This window comes from Anabas testudineus, chromosome 1 (genome assembly GCF_900324465.2).
Source record: "Anabas testudineus chromosome 1, fAnaTes1.2, whole genome shotgun sequence".
NCBI classification, from domain to species: Eukaryota; Metazoa; Chordata; class Actinopteri; order Anabantiformes; family Anabantidae; genus Anabas; species Anabas testudineus.
Window position 1 is genome coordinate 16845394 of NC_046610.1, and position 20522 is coordinate 16865915.

A 20522-nucleotide genomic window follows, 5' to 3' on the forward strand; every position below is an offset into this window, starting at 1 on the left:
GTACCTTTATGAAGGGAAGCCTTTTCATTTAGTGTTGTTTCTTTCTGCCAGACTTGGATATAAGAAAAATATGTTCCATACTGTGTGCTTATCAAAAAGTGAATCATTGTCTGAGAGAGGAGGAACTAATGCGTAGAAATCCAATCAGACTACTTTGCCTTGAGCACCAGAGTGTTTAATTATTCTCAGCCTTTTGTTCACGCAGCCACTCTGCATGATTTTATGACTCTAATTCTCCAGTTCCTGTCACCGCATGGCCACCACTAACCATTTCTCTTTCCTTTTAAAAATGTATCAGTATGTCATCTCTTGCCATGTCAAAATACTTGATGCTTCTATTTAATATACATTTCTGTGCACTTTGTGGTACTGTTGCCAGGGACAACCACACATATTACATGGATCGCTGCCTCCCAGGCGTGCAATCCAGGAAGGCAATAACTCCCATGGCCAGCAAATATCCTGAAGATCTGCAGTATCTAGGCTACCTGCGTTTTATGACTCATGTCTGTGTTTTGTAACTCTTCTACTGGAAGAAATAAAGTGTGCACAAAGATGCCAACAGGAGCCACTGGATCTTTTCAGTCTTGTCATGAGTGGCTAGCCTTGGTCTGACAGAACAAGATTTCCATAACATTCTTTCTCACAGTAAATGCCTCAGGGTGTTGTTTCAAGGGCAGGGTAGGCTGCAGATATGCAGATACTTGAATGTGAGAAATGCTCAGTTTTGCACTTTGCATTAGAGATAAGTCAAAGGTGCAGTTTGAGATTCTGTTTAGTGGTGTCATTGTTGGAGAAAGAACTAATACTAAGAAGATGTGTGTGGGGTTATAGAGAGATCTGCTGCTCAAAACGTAAAAATACAGTTTCTATCGAGAAATCGAACAATATTGTTGGGGTTCTTATGTAAACTGCTAAAAAAAGAAAAGAGAAAGAGGTAAAATCAGTGCATGAAGAGCTAATACAGCACACCATCCATGCTTGCACAAAGTAGTCTGATTAAAGCTCATTTCAGTAAAATGCTTTTGTGTGCCTGCCGGGTGTAATAATACCAGCATCTCAGGCAAGTTCGGTGCTTTACAGGACAAGTCCGTCAATAATTCAAAAGCTTCCTGTTTCACTACCGGGCCTCAACAGATGAATCTGAAAGGTTTGATGTGATTGATGCTCGCTTTTGTGTGGGTGTGTGGCTGCTGAATCATTGATGTCCACTTAACCAGTGTGGCACAAATGACCTGGGGCAATCTGCAAGTCTTTGCTTACACACACACACACACACACACACACACACACACACACACACACACACACACACACACACACACACACACACACACACACACACACACACACACACATCCAGATCTTACCTAAACCTGATTGTTTCCTCAACTCTAAACCAAGTCTACACACAAACAGCTCGTTGAAGCACAGAGGACTGGCCAAAATGTTCTCACAAAGCAGAGATGTCCTTACACATGCATGCACACACGCAGAGACAATCACCACTTATCCCCTTGCGGCTGCTCAGTGCACAGATAGCTTTGACAGAGTAACAGAGTTAGGCAGAAGCACAGTGCCCTTTCTGTCTCTTCTGCTTGGAAACAGAACTGGCTTGAGGGTGACATGGCAGCATGGCAGAGCTCACCCGGAAAATACACTAGCTAATTTTGAATGGCTATGCATGGGTGTACTTCACAAAATGAAAATGTAAAATGGCATCAAAAACCTCAGTTCAAGTGATTCTGGTATAAAGTGTAGGTGAGTGAGGAATCCAGTTTGTAATATTAATGATTAGGCAGGGGTGATCTAATATTTAAAAGGGCAAATCACACTAGAGGAGATGTTTTGACTCCAGCAGGTATAGGAATAGGCGGTCTGACAAGGCTTGGGACACGAGGACACTTCCTGGGAATTGATAACAAGATTAAACTAGAGTGGAGTTAAATTACATCTTAGGTTGTCACAGGCAATGGAACCTTTCATCTATATTTTCTTATTTCATTTGCTTCTGGCAAGGGTGTTGGCCATCTCCTTTAACAAGCCTGTTCTGGCCCCAAAGTTTTTTGTGAACAAACACTGGTGCAACAAACTGAATCCTGTGGACATTCACTTTGATTCTGCTGATAGTAGTGATATGGCATACAAGGACATATTGTGGTGATTTGTACTTTTCCGGTACAGATCACCACATAATGTTATTTAGCATTTTCAGTTTTCAACAAAGTTATATATATGTGCGCATTGGCAAGCTGCTTCAATCAGCCACTTAAATCTATGACAATATAGAGTTATGTGACTATTTATTTCATAAAACAAGTTTATTAGGTTTTTAGAAATCTTTCAGGTGTAGAGACAAAAAATGGCCGCCCTGTTTAGCCACAGCTACCATGTAATGTTGCCTTTGAATTTTTTGCTACACTCTTTTAACAAATGAGATAATAGTAGACTTGAACATCCTTGCAAACATATACAGCGTACACAGTGCCAGAGAGGATCATCTCTATGGCTGGTACCAAGAATGGGCACAAGAGAGGTGACACGTACAGTAACAGCTACTCTTGTCTTTCCATGGGGAATAAGACAATGTGCTCTACTCATATAATCTACTCACGGAACGGTATTCAACGTCGTAGATAAGCCACCCTCTTTATGATGCGTTGGAAAGTGCTGCGTGTGTAAACCACCTCAGCTGAACTCTGCATAAACACATGTTGCACAGGGAACATGGCAGATGAAGAAATCAAGAATGAAGGTAAAAATATTTTTAAAAAACATGAGCTATCACTGTCTTTGCAGTTTACTGGGAAACTAGAAAGACATATGATGGCAGATTTTAGCGGAGGGAGATGGAAAGGAGATTTCATTTCCAGATAATAAAACAGATACAACATGAAGCACTGTATAAATGCCAAGTCCATTGCAGGATTTGATTTTAAGGTCTGATTGCTGTAATGCAATGCTACATCCTCCTGCTAGAAGATACACTGAGGCTAGATCTGTTGGAGGATGTTTTTGTTTTGTCTCAAGGTTTCTTGTTTAATTATCAAAAACCTACTTTAGGCTATGATAAATATCTGTGTTATTAGACTTAAAGACATGACAGATTGTGTCTACAATAACATGGAGGTTACTAATTTATGAGAAATCATCTTCACAGAATGGGCTTGTTTTACGAGATAAAAGTGCTGTTATAGTGGCCGTTTATGATGTTCGTTTCCTCATACTGTTGACCATTCAGAGTCGGATGCATATTTGGATGCATTGCGTTTGCATTGCAGTTCACTCCACATCTAATAGGACAGAGGCTCATAAACTTCCTCATCTTAGAGCCTGAAGGAATTAGTTCTCCTCAGGGGATGCAGGCTATTATAAACAAATGAGTGGGCTTACAGAGGCATTCTCAAAACCTTTTATACTTGCATGTGTAGATATTATCACGAGTTCTCACAATACAGATCGCTATTTCAAACATTGAGCTTTTGTCACTGAAAGCAGGGCCAACCATATACAGATAAAAAATAGATGATGTTTTGAGTTCCCATGCTCCGTGTTGGGCAAGAATAAAAAATAAGACCATGAGAGGTAATTATTCTGTCTGGGAAGTGTTTATAGAGTTGCACAATGGACAGTTCTCGAGAACTATTTCTCTAGAGATTTAAGCATTATAGACACAGCAAACTGTAACGTTAGTGAAACAGTTGGGATAGTGATCTTCAATTATGCCATGTGGATATGTGGCCTGAAAGATGTATTTCAGACAAAAAAGATGTAGATAAGATAAGAGGTCTTGGCTGTAAAGATTCTGGTTGCTGTTGTTGTAGGTGTAATGTGCTACTGGGTGTTTGTTTTTACAGAAAGCTTTTCTCAACACTGAAAAAACCAATAGCAGACTACAAGGACATTCACTCTAAGACAAGATGACAACAGTTTAGTTTGATTAGTTTAGTTTAGAGCCACATCCAAATACTGTATGACAGAAGCCATATAACTTATTAACATTGTCTGGACTAAACTCTGTTAACAGTCAAATGAAATGAGCCACTGACATATAATCTCAAACGTCCTCTAATTTCATCTCATACAGTAAATGTCTGGGATGTAACTCGGCAGTAAGTGGGAGAATTAACATTTCGATTATAAAATGATTGCAGAAAAAATGAATCTACAATAAAAGACAAAATTATCATCCCTCTTAACGAAATTAAACAAAACTCTTAACCTTTTTATGAAAATTACCAAAAGTGTTTGAGTTTAACTGCCTCTGAAATAACAAAAACAAAATCGCCATTATGTTTGATTAAGCATTAATAAATGAACCATTTTTTAAAAACCTAAAATGACGAAGCCAAAAATGATTAAGCCTTTGACAATTAATAGTCACTAAAGTAACTTTTCTCACTCCCAACTGTCAGGAGCTTTTTATGGTAGTTACTCACTAGGTTGGTGGATATTAGCCCTTTCCTCCATGGCAAATTGTTCCTGCTCTGGTGTTCGAGCATGGACATTAACTGATCTGGGCTCTAAGAGGACCACTCCAGGACCTTGATCTCGGTGTCCTTTAAAATGTTATGGACACGTGGATTTGGTTTATTCTTTGGTTCAGTATCTTGCTGAAAGACTTGACGCGATCTACAGCTAGACTTTTTTTGTATTATCCTTCAAAACATCAACATAATCTTTCTTCATAATCTCATAACACCTGAACAAAGTTCCCTGACTTCTTCTTGGATGAAGACCTCAAACCCCACCACAAGAAAGACCCCTTACATCAGTCCCCTGTAACATGGAGTCCCTTAAGGAAGGTTCAAAGCTGAGCAATGATGATGATGCTCATGTGTGGTTTGAAGGCAAATAGAACACTTGGTGACTAACAATTTTGACTACCTCAACTTTCACTACATTTGGTATGAAGCAAACTTGAGATTGAAGATTTATTTTACATTACAACATGTCCTTATTAGTAATGAATGTTTTGCTGATAAATGTTTGATGAATAATGTACTATAAAATGATCTGGGCTCATACACAGGCTGCGACCGGTAGCAGAAAAGTAGCGCTCCTTTGTCTCTTCCCTCCTCTAAGCCTCCCGACCCCCTCCCTGTGTAAAATAAATTATTATACACTGTGTACATTACAAAAAACTACAGCAAACAGTGGAAGAAAATAAAAGATAATATTTGGTGACATTATTTCAGAAATATATCGTTTCTGGTGCTTATCAGTGTTGACTGATGGGTAATATGATGATGTGTGGAGACTCCCGTGGGGTATACTGATTATATTTATCTGCTCTGGGATTGTAAGGAACAGTAACAGATGTTCTTCTCTTCACAGTCTCTCTTGCTAAGGGTCTGTGATGTGCCTGTCTAAAAAGAGGTTGGATTTAGGCTTTGCACGGGGCTGGCGATACATGCGTGTTTGGCAGTGGTGAATGATAAAGAATAGGTGCGTGCAATGGGAACAGCTGAATCACTTCCTGGGGAAATATTCCCCCTTGAAGAAATATTAAACTGGCTTTGTTACAGTGTAAATCTCCATGGGCCTGACTAAATGTTACTGAGAAATTCTCCTGCAGTGTCATCTGCGTGACCTTTCAAAGACGAGGCAGCTTTTTTAAAACTCTGTCGAAGACTGTGGCTAGAGAAGCCACAAACAACTTTACAGCCTTTGAATGCTGTATGCACAGTTAGTATTTGTTCAGTCCTCAGTCACCTTACTTAACAAGGACTGCATTGGAACAAGTCCAACAAGTCGTAAATATGCACACATAAAACCAGCTTTTGTTCAGCCTCAATAGAAACAGGCAAAACAGAGCAGTGCATACTGCACGTTTTTGGTTTTTTCCTCGCCATGTGCTGCCGTTCTTTGTTTGATTCAACCACACACTGTCCAATGCTTAGGGTAGTTGACATCATGGAAATGCAATAGTGTGGACATTGCTCCAGAACGCACTAAGCGAGCTGAAATAATTGAAATTCTCTGATTGGTTAGACTGGCGAAGCTCACTCAAAAGCTTTTAAAAACAAATATCTCTGGGCTGGTGACAGTGCTGTTCAATGAGTTTGGCTCACAGAAGGCTTTGTCAGCACCTCTCCACATTATGAAATGTATTAGAAAAAAAAGTAGCACAGTGCATGTTAAATTTAATACTTGTGAAACAATACAGACTTTTAATTAATTTGAATTATTTATAAAGGACGTGAGTTAAGGCTTCTCTACACTCACACACAAACATCAAGCTTCAACTCAATGTAACATGAAGCATGCAAACAGACACTGTATCATCTAATTCTCCATTATATGCCAAGTAGTTCATAACAGTTAGGGCAGATTTGTCATGAAGTATTCATCATCCATTTTTCATTTGCACACTGTATTAGAGATGTCCAGTAGTACCCTATATCTGGAGGCTAGCTTTGACTGTAGTCTACCTTAACAGGATGCTTAGTGAAGCGTTTGTCATAACGCTGATGCTTTGGTACTTTGCTGCAGCTATGACTATTATAGGGGATAATACACATCCAAGCTGTGCACTCAAACTAAGAATATTTTAAAAAGGTAGTCTCCCCTACAAATCTAACTACAACTTAAACTGAACGGAACAATTCGTAGAGCTGTCATTTTACACTGACAGTAAGGGGATACCTTCATGTATCTAGCAGCTAGAAGTCTCCCAGCTGAAACACATTCAAACCTCAGCTTTCACCTCAGTTGTTCTGTTCCCAGCTTGATTACCACACACAGAGCAATTCAGAGAACAGTGGACTGGGAGTGAGATATATTTTGTGCACTGAGCTTATTGAGTCACATTCGTGCTTATTCAGTACGATGGGAAACCAAACCCAACCAGATTTTCTGCTTCTTTTACCTCCATGAACACCCTAACCTAGACCGAACTGTACCATTAACCCTAAATCCAATTGTTATCTTTCAAACAGCCCCCCAAGTTGTGACGATTATATAAATGTCCTCACAATGATGATATCAAACAGAAATTTGTCCACATAATGTATAAATAAAGAAGGCGCACACACACACACACAAACACACAGTGAGCAAATATTATGAACATGCACATAACTTCAAATTTTACGCACACGTACATGTACACAAACACATTCCCTCAGCTCCATCAGGATGTTTACAATATCTGGTAGCCAGTCTTGCTTCCAACCATGTTAAGTATTACTAATGACTAGCACATGGGAGAGTTGGAACTGTTCTTGACCCTGAATGATCTGTGTGTCACTGATCCTGCAGCACAGCAGTTTTCCTCACCACTGCTCACTACCACACTACAAAAGCCCCACACCTTCATAACTCTTTGATATCAGTACAGAGTCTTAAAGCACTGGATGATTTACATGGTTGGAGTCTCACTCATACATCACTGTTTTCAGAGCAATTTAATACCATTGGTGGTCATGTAAAGACAAAGTCATGGTGTATTTAAGATCCTTCCAAACAGGCATACATTACAGTGTACACAGTATTGCTGTTTACAGTAATACTGTATAGCTGTGCCATATGTCAATGCACATAAAAACACTTGAGTTGGAGAGGGGCTGAGATCTAAACCTGACCTTGTGCTTTAAGTACAGACTGACGAAGCTACTTGGTGAGTAGTGAAACCTTTCGACCGAACAAGAAAGAAGTCCAGTTGCCACGACTTAACTTCCATATACAGTCAATCATTATTTCTCTAGGATTTGTGCTTTGCCTCTACTTTGATGGCATAACTGAAGAAACACTGACTCACTAACCAAACAGTGTCATTATGCTCATTGACGTTTACTGATTCTTTTTCAATCATGCCCTTGCATCAAAAACCCGGCGTCACAGCATCTGGATAGCAGCCCCTACAGTGCAGTTACCCAGTGGCTTGGCTTGTATTTGTGACTAAAAGCCAATGTTGTCTTTGTGAAGGAAGCCTATTTTCCCTGAGTCTGACCCGAGTCTGACCTCTGGGTGTGAACAGACCTACCCTATGTTCTGCACATGTTTTAATTTGTCACAAATCTCTCAGTTGGAGTAGCACTTGTGTATTTCTACATTAGATATAAATGAGACTAAGGTTTTTTTTTTCTGTGCGCGTGTTTATTTTCACTGCAGGCAGCACATGTTTGCAAAGCATGTTTGCTGAATCTCAGGGCTGCCTGATGTTTTTCAAGTGCCAAAGTAGCCAAACGATCTATTCCTCTTGTCTATAATTAAATCCCCAAACACACAGATACACACACAACTGCAGGCAATACATTGATTACATAGACAGTATCTAACTTTTACTGAGCTTTCTGCAATCCAGAGCAAAGACCACAGAAAGCAGTGTTGAACAGCCAAACCACCCAGCCCCTGTCAGCTGGCTCATTACAGTAAAAAAATACTTTGCCAAGACTTTGGCTATTAGACAACTTTTTGGAACACATCTTGTGAAGTTCTTTTAATTATTAAGCACCTGACAGATGGCCTGTGTCTAATAAGCCAATTTATTCTGACTTTTGGTATTTGCAACGTGACCAAAGAAACCAGCAGGTTCTCTTTTCCAGTTTTCCGCCTTGTTTTTTTTTCCCTACCTGTTACTGTGTTGGAGAAGAGGTTGGCACAGAAGGTAGTAAACAGCACAGTCAACCTACAGCCGATGTGACAACCGTGACAGACCCCTTGTCCTCCGGTGACCCCGTGGTTGTCAGTCACAGCATGTGCGCATGGGTATGCTAATGAGCCAGCGTCTGCAGATGAATACATCTCTGCAGCATTAATGTGTGGGACTTCTGTATTAGCTGGATTTTTCTCCAGCTGTGAAAAGGCAATTGGGAGAGTTGGTTCAAAGGACTGGAATATGTTGTAGGTACAGATTCATTTCTGTGTGTCTCGTGCTATGCTTTTTTCTAAATGGTCCATTTATATAAACCAGGCTGTGGAAACAGTAGTAATAATTTGATTTGATTATCCCGAGTCGTGAGTTAATGTTCATCTATAAATGTTGATCATCAAATTTCAAATATTAGAAACATAATTAAAGGCTTGAGGTTACAACATCTGATTTGCAGCAGGGGGGTTCATTAACAGCAGCTCTTAAACTACTAACAGCTGGCAGCCGCACACTGGATTTATCAGCACCGACTCTACATTGTGCTTTAACTCTCTTTAACTCTCTTTAATCACGGCGGCACATCTAAAGTTTTTGAACAGTTTGTAGTAAAATGGGTATAAATGTGTTGTTGGGTGGGAAACATCTCAGGCCTGATTCAGCTGGAAGACGTTTCTTTACATGAAATATTCATTGAAGTGAATACAATGAAATCTGACGAAAGATTACTTTACTTTTTAATTGCGTCCAATATTTCAATGACAACGTTTTGTGCACGCTTTGTTAGGAAAATGTACATATTGTCAGACTTGTCCATAAAAATAGCAGTAACAACTGCACCCAAGGCCATGGTAGAACTGCAACAGGGCTGTCATAGATTTCATTCATTTACACTATGTAAAGCTGCTATAACCCAGCAAAAATGGAAACCTGGACCTTATCAGTGGGTAAAAATGTCAGCAATTATCTCTAGCTCTCCTAGCAGACAGATATGTTAACAGATAGTACACAGCAAGGAAAACCCCCTGTGAGCTGTGACGGCAACCTGCCCTCCCTCTCAGCACTCAGCAGCTTAGCGAAAGGCCAAGAGGAATCAGGCAGATGATTTATAAGCTAAAAATAGTAACCTTGCCTAGCCTAACACCTTATGTATGGCTAAATGAGTTCTATTCTGTTCTCCACAAAGTTTCTCCTCATTTTAATAAACACAGATTTTACTACTAATGCATAAGCCAAGACGGTGGTAGTCTCTAGGAAGTAACTAACAGCAGAGCGTGTGTGCAGAGGAAAAAAGATATGGCTCATTTTAATCGAGTTATGTATCACGACGCTTTAAACACACCCATGGGTCAGTCCATGTGAATGACTGTGATATGTGTCATTTTCTTATACACTGGGGCTTAATGGGAATAGGAAAAGGTGAATAATATGTAGAAACATAGTTAAAAGTTCAGGAAGACCTTAGTGCCATTTGGATTGAGACCGTGACAATGATTCATTTGAACTGAGTGAATCAGTAATTGTTTCAATGGGCATTCAAAACAAACAATACTCATCCGTGTCAGTTTGTTTCTTGAAAATGGTAAATAGAACTGCAGATTTTGAATCAGCCAAAAATATATATTTGAACTGAAAGAAAATTATACCAGGCCATTGCAAATTTTGCCTGCACATAGACACAGATTAGCCACAAGAGTGGGTAACACAGCAACATGCCACCTCCAATTCAAATGTCACCTCCCAGTGAGGGATGATGGGTAAAAGAGGGAGGACAGTATGAATCCACACATGAGGGAAGAGAGAGAGAGATGAGAAAACCGATTGGTCAATGATTGTCTGATGCTGGATGATGCTGGACATTAAGAGCACTGTTCATCTTCAAGAATCACTGCCACAAGTAACTAGTCAGTCCTCTAGGGAACAGATCAGTCAAAGAGACAAGTGAGCGTAAGATATGAAAGGAAACGATCGGTGTGTCTCATTTCACACGTTCTCCCTCTCCCTCTCTCCCTCTGGCTGCAAATGTCACACCAGGTGGGTTTCTTTTGACTCTGTGGGATGCAGTTGCACTCTAGCAACCTAGCCTCTTTGAATATTTCTTCACACATACTGTTTTGCAATATGCAAAAAAAAGATGAACATGTTTTTCTTTTGTCTGTGTCACCTCCGTGTTTGCATGTAAACCCACTGACTTTCTTTTACATTTACTTTCAGTGATTTGACACTTTCATCCAAGTAAATGTCTCAGATGGGAGAAGACACTGAAAACAGAGTGCAACAAGAAGAAATATGTCAGTTTTATGAGACACAAGTGCAGTCATTGGTGAACCACTGAGATAAAGAGCTTTATGTAGAGCCTGTTGCTGTGTGGTGTAGGTCTTACCAGGCATTGTTGCTGGGTGCGATGGGTGAGATTTTATGGATGTGGGTGAGGGTCTTCAGGTAGGAAAACACTGCTGAGTTGACCACCTTCATTTCTCAGCATGCTGCTTTTAGGTAGGCTTAGTAGAAGAGAGATGACTAGTGCCTGCATGAGGAAGTAGGTGCAGGACAGAATAAAGACAGTGCTGAGACAGTGGAATCATCTGGAGGAAAATACAGCAGTGTTGGGTCTAAAATACAGTACATATACAAATTCTAGTGCACACCTGGTTACTTACCTACAGCCAGCATTTGCTGGCTATTTGTTAGCATGCCCAGAATGAACTGTGTGCATGGCCTTAACATTTCTTCTGCACTGCAGAAAGAGCGCTTGTTGGAGTTGCTGTAACTGTATGATGGGTTTGACATTGACCAGCTGGACTAAGATATTTTAAAGTATTAATATTCTATGCTCCGTGTTGATAGCTCTGATTTGAGGGTTATTTCAGAGAAGAGCACAGTTCAGCCTCTCGGTCTGCAAAACACCCTTTGCCTGAAATTCATTATTTACCAAACAGCTGGCATATTGGCTCCATAACCCCAGGCACACACACACCTTTGAAAGCAGATTCTGAAACTTTTAACATATTCAATCATTTTGTGAGCGTGAGCTGAGTGTTGTTTATTGGTTTAGTTTTCAAGTCTCCTCAGCCACCAGAATACACGATGTCAATTCAGAAATCGTTTTCATTTTATGTGTGTATTTAATGTTGTTCTTTGTGAGGTATCACATGTATCAAATAATTGGCACTGATATTGAAACTGTTCTTAGAGAAATTAATCCAAAATAACTTTAACTGAATCTATTTGTTGAGGTTGTCAGCGTGTGACCAGTTTTAATATGTGCAGAGATTCTACACATTAATTTAGTTTTTAAGATGTTTAACACAGTCCAGCCTACTGCATTAATGTATGGATGTGTGTTTACATGCATAATACGAACCAAACTGCCTCCCTGCACCTTCAGGTGGCCGTCATGTAATTATGATGATAGTTTTATTTGGGTTAAGTAAAACTGACTTGAACAAACAGTAAAGGCAGCACCAAGAGATAAAATGATTTAAACTTTTTTTTTTTTTTTTAGTTTAATTGGAAATGTAATATATAGATTTGCCATGTTTAGGGGTGCTGGGAATAAGTGATGTTGTTACATGCAGGTTATTAAATGTCACAATACTCTCAATACTTGCTTTGAACAGTAAGAATACTGTTGCAGTATTGCATAGTAGCAGTTTTCATGTTGGGCTGTTTAAAACCAAACTTTGTTACCAATAAACATGTAGAAATATTAGTAAGAGTTGTAGCTTTTTAAATTCAAATTGATTTATATCCAATTAGTAAACAATATAGTTAGATATAATGTGTGCAGGATGAAGGGTGACCCTAGTCTTTAACATCATCCACCTCTTCAGCTGGGAAGCTGTAGCTCAGTTTCACCCTACCAAGCTGTTCATTAAGAGGGGCTGGTTGGCGTCCTGCTTACTAATTAAACTGGATTGGAGAGACCGGCTAATTAGCCAACATCACGGTGTTGACCCCCTGTGCTTCTGTTTTCGTTTCTATCTCCTGGTTGCCGCCCGTCTTTTGATCAGACCTCCACCCTGTATCTGTTTTTGATGTATGACTTCACATGCAGATCTACCGAGGGATTACTACAGGGCAAAGGCCAAAATATGTTTAGGCATTATTTAAAAATAAAAATTATATTTGAGACTACTGAAAAAATCTCAGTCAGAAAAAAATGCATGGGGTCGAATTGTAGCTTGTTAAGAGGTAAAAAGACAAAAGCTTATCTACTAAACAGTAAAAATTCAAGCACCTTTTAATAATAATAATAACAATAATAAAAAATACAATTTCACAAGTAGAGCAAGTAGTAACTGACTGACTGAAACTGAAACTCAGTGGTGGAGGAATCTGTTTAATTAATTTAATTGAATTTAATTAGAATTTCTACCTGAAATTGAAGGATATAATCAGAGATTTGTTTTCCTCCCTATTATACTTATGCTGGTCTAACAATCCAAATAGCAGTCAATGTTATAAGTCTGTATATATGCATACGATATGCCTAGATATTAGCAGTCTTGCTGCATCATCCAGTCATCTTGTAATTCTCAATATGACCTTTTGTGTTGAGCCTAGTTATTGAGTTCATCATTGCTTTCGGCGTGACACTCTGCTGCTTTTGTTGTTGTGGAAAAGCAGCGCCACCCAGTCTGTCTTGAGTTTCCCATTAAGACCCAATTAGGCTGTAATAAAGGATAGAAGCCACAGGGGTAAACCCCTCCATTCCACAGCTCACAGAAAGCTTGTGTTAATGGGCAACACAGCGTGCCTAGTGATGTGTACAGTAGTGTTTTCTGCATATCACTGCTCGCCTTAGTGAATCTTTAAACGGCACCTTGCAAATCAGTCAGTGCAGACATTAAAGTTAACAAATCATTTTAAATCATTAGGTACACACAAGTGGTCGCACATCCGAAAATGGTTCATGCTTTATGGTTCACTGAAGTAACTGATTGGGTAAAATAATTGTCAATTCAATATTCCTAGGGCATAGTGGGGTGGATCTAGATGTAGTATCGGTCTATTGGTTGTCCACCACTTTGCACAGGCAACAATAAAACCTACATGTGCTTAAACATTCTGTGGATAATCATCATGTTCCCCAGAGGATGAACCCTAATGTGTGTGGTCTCACATTCGTACCATTGAGTCTAAATAGCGAAACTATCAAATGTGACTACGCTAACATGTTCAACTAAGATGTTCAACATGACAAACATTATACATGTAACTGTCTTTTAAAGCATGTTAACATGCTGACATTAGCATTTAGCTCAAAGTAGCTAAACCTAATTAGAGTTTCGTCAAATCTTCATAGCGTTTTTGTTTTGTTGAGTATTTTCTCTCATCTGGGGACATTTAAGCTGTATTTCAACCATCAAAAGCTGATGTTACAGTTGATAAAAATACATGATTCATCTGCAGCTGAATGTGGCTCTTAGTCGCATCACTCATTCATGCCGTAGATGGAGGGAACAAAGCCGGCGATGGGGGAGTTGGGGAGGGGTGAAAGGATAATCCTTCAGGATCAGCTGTGTGTGGGTGGACATGAGTAAGTGCAGCTGGCACTCTCTCTCTCTCTCTCTCTACTGTCTGTGTCCCTCTCTGATTTTGGTTAACTAACACACCGACTGCTGGCCTGTACAAAGTGCTCAGGTCACTAATTGGACAATATGCACAGTATGTGACTGTGTAATCCGCCCAGCCTCTGCATGAAAACAACAACTTCACAAAAGATCAGAGTTTGAATATTTTGGATGTTAAAAGTTAAACCTCTCAAACACCCCTGTACCAGGTTTCCTATTAGTTAAAATACCTAATAAGCAGCTACACTGGTCATTTTGTTGCTGTGTACGTGTTACATAAGATGTGATATGAGACTTCTCTCAAAATGATGGACACAGGCTGACCACAACCCCTTAGCAGCTCAGGTCAGCAGTTTGGCAGCTTGAGATGTGCTAAAAAAACTTACTGTGAGCTTCACAGGAACCACAGACCCATCCAGAAAAAGAGAGCAGAAGTATATTCTGAATATTCGTGTATAAAACTAAATCACCAGAATTTATTTTGAAGGTTTAGGTTTTGTGATGATTCCATTTTTTTACCTAATCGTGGAAAATGATTATTTGCATTTAAAATGTAACCCTTGGCTAATTACATGTCACTTACAGGAGTGGATGGTTGAAAGACAAAGGTGTACAGGTTTTTACAACAAACTGACTGACGGACAACGAAGTGGAAGGCTGGAAGCAGGATCTGAGAAGCCTGAGTTATTTTGCATTAGTTCAGAGGCCAGTGTCAAACTGACTGAAATTGCAAACAGCAGCATTGATCACTGTGGCGCCTCACTGGTAATACTGTCATCCCTCACTGAGATAAATGACACGCTGCTCCTCTTACTGATGATTAATTTCTTGCGGGTCAAGATCTTTTCATTCATTTCGCAAGATACTGGGGGCAATATTCTTAGCGCTGATGCATTTCCCCAGCCGAAATAACTCTCTCTCTTTCCTGGGAAAGTGAAGCTCTTCTGTTTGCAGAGAATACATAGACAGGTGTTCTTTTAAACACATGAAGTGGAAACAGAAGGAAAACGGACGAGCCTGGATAATGTTCTCAATGCAAATCCATTTAAAGGGATTCTAGAGCTTTACAGTTCAGCACAATGTGACGAGCAGGAAAGCGCTTGAAATGGGTCCCTGGAAACATGACAGCCCCTTAGTTTTCACTGGAGGACTGCTGACTACTGCCACAAGTCGAGACGAGTGCCTTACACACCTCAGGCTAAACACATTAAATGAATGAATGTACAGTACGTGCTAGACGTACCCACCACCCCACAGCGAAAGTGCTGCAGTGACGCTATTATTGATTGTACTGTACAACTTACCCTTCAAGTCCTAAGCAAATATTAGAGCAGTAACATTTGCCATATGCATATTTTATGCATCATTCCTTATGCAACGCACTGCAGCACCTGTATTTTTATATGTACTGCACTGTACACAAACGAAGATGGGAACTGGTTCTGCTCGTTCAACAGATGACATAAAAAAACTTTACTGAACACCTACAGATATTTACTTAAGGTAGAGTTTTCATTTGTTTAGTTATGTGGGGGGTTATGTGTTTAGTTAAGTACAACATTTCATTGTTAATGCCTGCAGAGTGTTGGTGCTGAATTAAACTGTTTCTACTGACATGCAGGATAAGAAAAATGTCAAGTAGCACAATTCTACCTCCACTTAAATCCACACAGTTGGTTCAGCTCAGTGCAATGAATCATCTCCTGATGTGTTAACAGGTGCTAATTTATCTGTGAAACACTTCAGCTGAGTGTAATATTGGACCTTGTGCGACCTTCTACACCTCTGCCTCCTCTGAAAGTATATAAATGTCGCCCTTTATGCTACATATTCTCTTATTTGAGTATCCAAATTACAGTATCCAAATTTACAATGGACGCTGACCCGGGGAGTAGTGATGAGCTGCTGATAAAAAGATGGGCACTGTATTTACTTGAAAAGGGGGAAGGAAGCTGCCCATGCAAATACAGGGCCTGTGTTCAGGAATGACAAATGCAAACGAAGCACAATAGATTGGCTGTTTTATCAGTGCTGTCTTACGATCCTTGTCTGCATTACAATTAGTTTATTTTGCCCAAATACGGGGCCAGTGCGTTTGGTTCAGAGCTGACATCCAGAAATATCACCCAGAATTCATTGCACCTAAATATTCAGAGATGTTCCACAAGACACACGTGGGACTTGTGTGTCAACACTGAACTAACTGAACTTGTCAGTTTTTGCTATATTTTCTATGAGCAGGTATTTCCCATAAATGTCATATAGAGCTGCCGGATTGTGTGTAACCTTCCCCATGTGGTTGTTGTAGTCCACTACTACGTGAATAATCCACTACCACCTGACTAGCAGGTTGAGCTGTCTCTCCGATACTTGGAAATCCTCTTTTCATAAGTCACCTATTGTGTTTGCAAAATAGAATTTGTTATACAAACAGTTTTTTGACAACATGTTACTACACCTGCTGCGGTAACTAAAGACATGACTCAGTGTCTTAAAACCGGTAGCTGCATTTCTACACAGTCTTAGACATACGCATGTGCATGTGCATGTGCATGTGCATGTGCAGCGTGATACACTAATGTTTTTCACACACTATGACTAATCTAATATTATAATATGTATAATATGCACAGAGGATGAACAGTGATAACAGGAGGCTAATTGATGAATGAAAAGCCTTCGTGGCTTCGATGAGTGTTTTCAGTGTTTATAGTAGCTGACAGTACTTTTTTCACAATATACTTTACAGGTCTTTAGTTGTGTTGCGTGTACTTGTACAAAGAGTAAATCAGACTGCTTTGGTAATGGTTTGCCTTTTGCCTTTTCATCCATGTCTGTGATTCACATTTTAATCTTTTGTTTCCTCCAGGATCCCAGAACAAAGCACAAGTTTAAGATCCACACCTATGGGAGTCCCACCTTCTGCGATCACTGTGGCTCTCTGCTCTATGGCCTCATCCACCAGGGCATGAAATGCGACTGTAAGTTACTGAATTTAATCTCAGTCAGTGTCCGATGAGCATTTTGTAATGTAACTCTGAACTAAAATGATTGTTTTAAAGGTTCAAAAGTTTTAACTATTCCTGTCAATCATCATGTCCCTATTATAATATTTATTTAAATTGTAAATCACAATTATTAAACTATTATTAATTCTGCACTATCCTATTATACAGGTCAATTATTCAGAGGTCTGGCATGCATAATAAACTAAGAGTTTGTAATGAACACTTTGGTCTCAACTTTTTATCAACTTCTGATTAATACATTTATAAAAATACAGTTAATACATACTAAGTAAAATTACCACTAACATCATAGTTATTAGTTTAATCTTTTTAAAAAGTTATTGGAAAAATCAGTACATCTGTTCTGTGTGATGAACACTGAATCTTTTCTGAGTAGTTGGTTAAAAACTCAGCACAGCTACTGGTGTTATACATTTATCTCATCTCACCTGCAGTCTCTGATTGGGCACAACAGTCTAACTTAACTTTTGTTAATTATTTATATTTCAGCACACATTGAAAAGATTGGTCTGGATTTAAGTTATTAGTCTTTTCTAAATGTGACAGAGTTTTTAGTCACACAATCTAAGTGTCTTGAGCTCTATCAGCTTTTTAAGTATTTGAAATGCAGAAAGCCAAGCACCTTGTGAAAAAGTTATTGCCTTTAAAAAAATCTTGAGTTTGGTATTTTGTTTGCCCCTTTTGGTAATGTTTAAAAATACTTGCATGTTGTTGTGGTTAGAGAAAATATTTTAAAAAACAAGTCCAGAGCAGAATACTGGACTGAACCAATTTGAAGAGCTGTCCGTGTGTGGACGCACTAAGCTCCACCTGCTACCTACAAAAATCTCTAAATCAATCTCAAACTGACTCGACCTGTTACTACAACATCTGAGCTATGATTAAATATAGGATCAGAGCTGCTGCTGCACAGTGAAGGATAAATCTCAGGGTGCAGGATGTGTGTGTGTGCAAGTGCAATGACATGAGATAATAAATAACATTTTAGATCAACAAAAAGTCCTTTTTAAATACAGAAAGGAAACAGAGGCTGAAACAAAAGCAGAATTTAACTTGGTAAAGTTCACTTGTTTTTCCATCTAGAATCAACAAAAAGGCGCAAATATGTATTTAGTAATTGCACTCATCTATGTTTTGCACTTTAACTGTAACCATATGCGCCTTCACCCAGAGAGATTAGACTTGTGTTTGGACTCCATCATGTTTTGTTGTATAGCCACTTCATTAGCATCTGCCTCCTGTAATCATAGGCCTATATATTCCTCCTCCTCCTTGACTGTCACTCATAGAAATCACACATTGTATATTTTCAGTCTGTGTTCCACGCACCTTGAATCCCCCACTGTTTTTCTCTTTAATCTTGTGTTGTTGGGTTAAAGTCTGAATGCCTCAATAAGCTAATAGTTACTGTATCCACCACCTCCTGCTGACCACAAGTTATGCCCAATGATTAGTCACAAATTATTTTGGCAGATCAATTTACTCTTGTGAACGAACCACAATAAGATTGCATACTGTAGTATTTTAAGCACTAGTCGACTATAGGATTATGACAGGAAGACACAAAAAAATGAATATTCACATGCAGAGTAAAAGTAGTAGCATATTCCTTTTTCATTATCTTTCACATACTGACCTGGTGGCATGATGATGTAACCAGTGGAAATTGTTCCTAATCCACGACAGTGTGTGTGCTGGCTCAAACACATTTATAGATAATATCACGGAGCTAAATTTGGGTCATAACGTCCTTTAATATTGTGCCAAACTTACAGTACAATGACTGAATGAATTGAAATGAATGACATTGATATATGTCCTTAAATACGTAGGTAGAGTACAGTAATGCAGCTTAATGTACTGGAACATTAGGCCTACCAAGTGTTGTTATCAAACACTTTTTTCGTAATAAAGGTTATTGTAAAATCCAAAACCCCACAAACCCCATTTAATCAAATCAAAATAAATCAGCCGAGGTGATTACAGCACCAGTCAATTTTAGAAAATCCCTGAGCCATTTATTTTGGTTTGATTTGGGACAAATGCGTGAAGCTCATCTTGTTCTTGTCCTCTCTTTGTCCCTCCAGCCTGTGACATGAACGTGCACAAGCAGTGTGTTATGAATGTGCCCAGCCTGTGTGGAACCGATCACACTGAGAGGAGGGGGCGCCTTTACCTCAGGTGTGAGGTCAGCGGGGATAAGCTGCAGGTCACAGGTACTGTAGGCCTCACAACCCTCCCAGAACTGTATGCATGTGTGTGTGTGTGTGCCATTCAAGGTGGGCTGGTATGAGGATGTGGGTGCTATTGTTCTGGTTCGACTGTGATTTTAGATCAATTTCAACACTTTCCCCTTTTTGTTGATAAGACCTGACTGTCTAATTTTACACAGACATCCAATCTCCTGCTGCCATTAACCTGAATTAAACCTCACTCCTCATTAACCCTGCCTGCTTGTGATGCAGTGAATCCAGCTGATAACTGCATGCCTGGCCTTGTGACTAATATCAGTATGCTGCGAAGGCTATTTCCTCTCGGTGCACAGATCGATACAGCCTCTTCTGCTAAACATTCTCCTGTAAGAAACAATTCACAGTTACGACACACTTGGAAGGCAATCCCAATCCAAATATGTAGTCCTGCAGTGGTGTGTGGTCTGCTGCGTGGGCCTCGTGTTGTTACTCTTTTTAAACAGTCACGACTTGCTTCCATGTTTGCTCGATTTTCTCATGCAGCTGAATTGTCTCTGCAAAGCAAATTGAAAGCTTGATATATTAATTTCGGTCCTGTCAGAATTACACAGCCAGGATCTGATGAGTGCTTTGCTTGTGAGCGGGGTCATACCTTTATAATAATCCTTCTGACCATTATTCATTAGAAGGCTGCTCTACACAATCATATCACTGGCTGTTTCAACTATTTTAATTACCAATGCCTTTGCTTTCAAAGAAACACCTGCTGTTTGCCTTCTCAGCTCCAGAATGGATGTAATCAGATACTAAGAGACTTTTCAAATCACTAAAAAATGTTATCATTATCGTTTGCATGCCTTGGTTATTTTCCAGATATAAACAATATGTACAAAATCTAAACAAGATGAAGATCTTAATTATTTTTGTTTATAAGTATTTGACCATTTATAATTGTCAGCTTTGCAGACAGTGATGAACAATCCTCTCAAAGCAAACAGTGGATGCAAATAATGACCAGCTGCTGTGGTTAAGCAGACATCGTTCCATGCATAATGTGACAAATGTATCTGTTGTGCGCAGATACACGTAGAACAGAATGGAAAAATGTTTGTGAGTTCAGATTCAGTGCAGT

At 39.4% G+C, this 20522-nt stretch overlaps 1 protein-coding gene across 2 annotated transcripts in view; it reads left to right on the forward strand.

Annotated features, from left to right (window-relative positions):
• The window catches only part of prkcaa (protein kinase C, alpha, a), a 107692-nt gene that overhangs the window by 41828 nt on the left and 45342 nt on the right, over positions 1-20522 (forward strand). For both annotated transcript variants that reach the window (XM_026359456.1, XM_026359458.1), the window contains exons 4-5: positions 17039-17150; positions 19286-19414. In XM_026359456.1, the coding sequence (XP_026215241.1) occupies positions 17039-17150; positions 19286-19414 (241 nt within the window). The remainder of the gene's footprint in view (positions 1-17038; positions 17151-19285; positions 19415-20522) is intronic.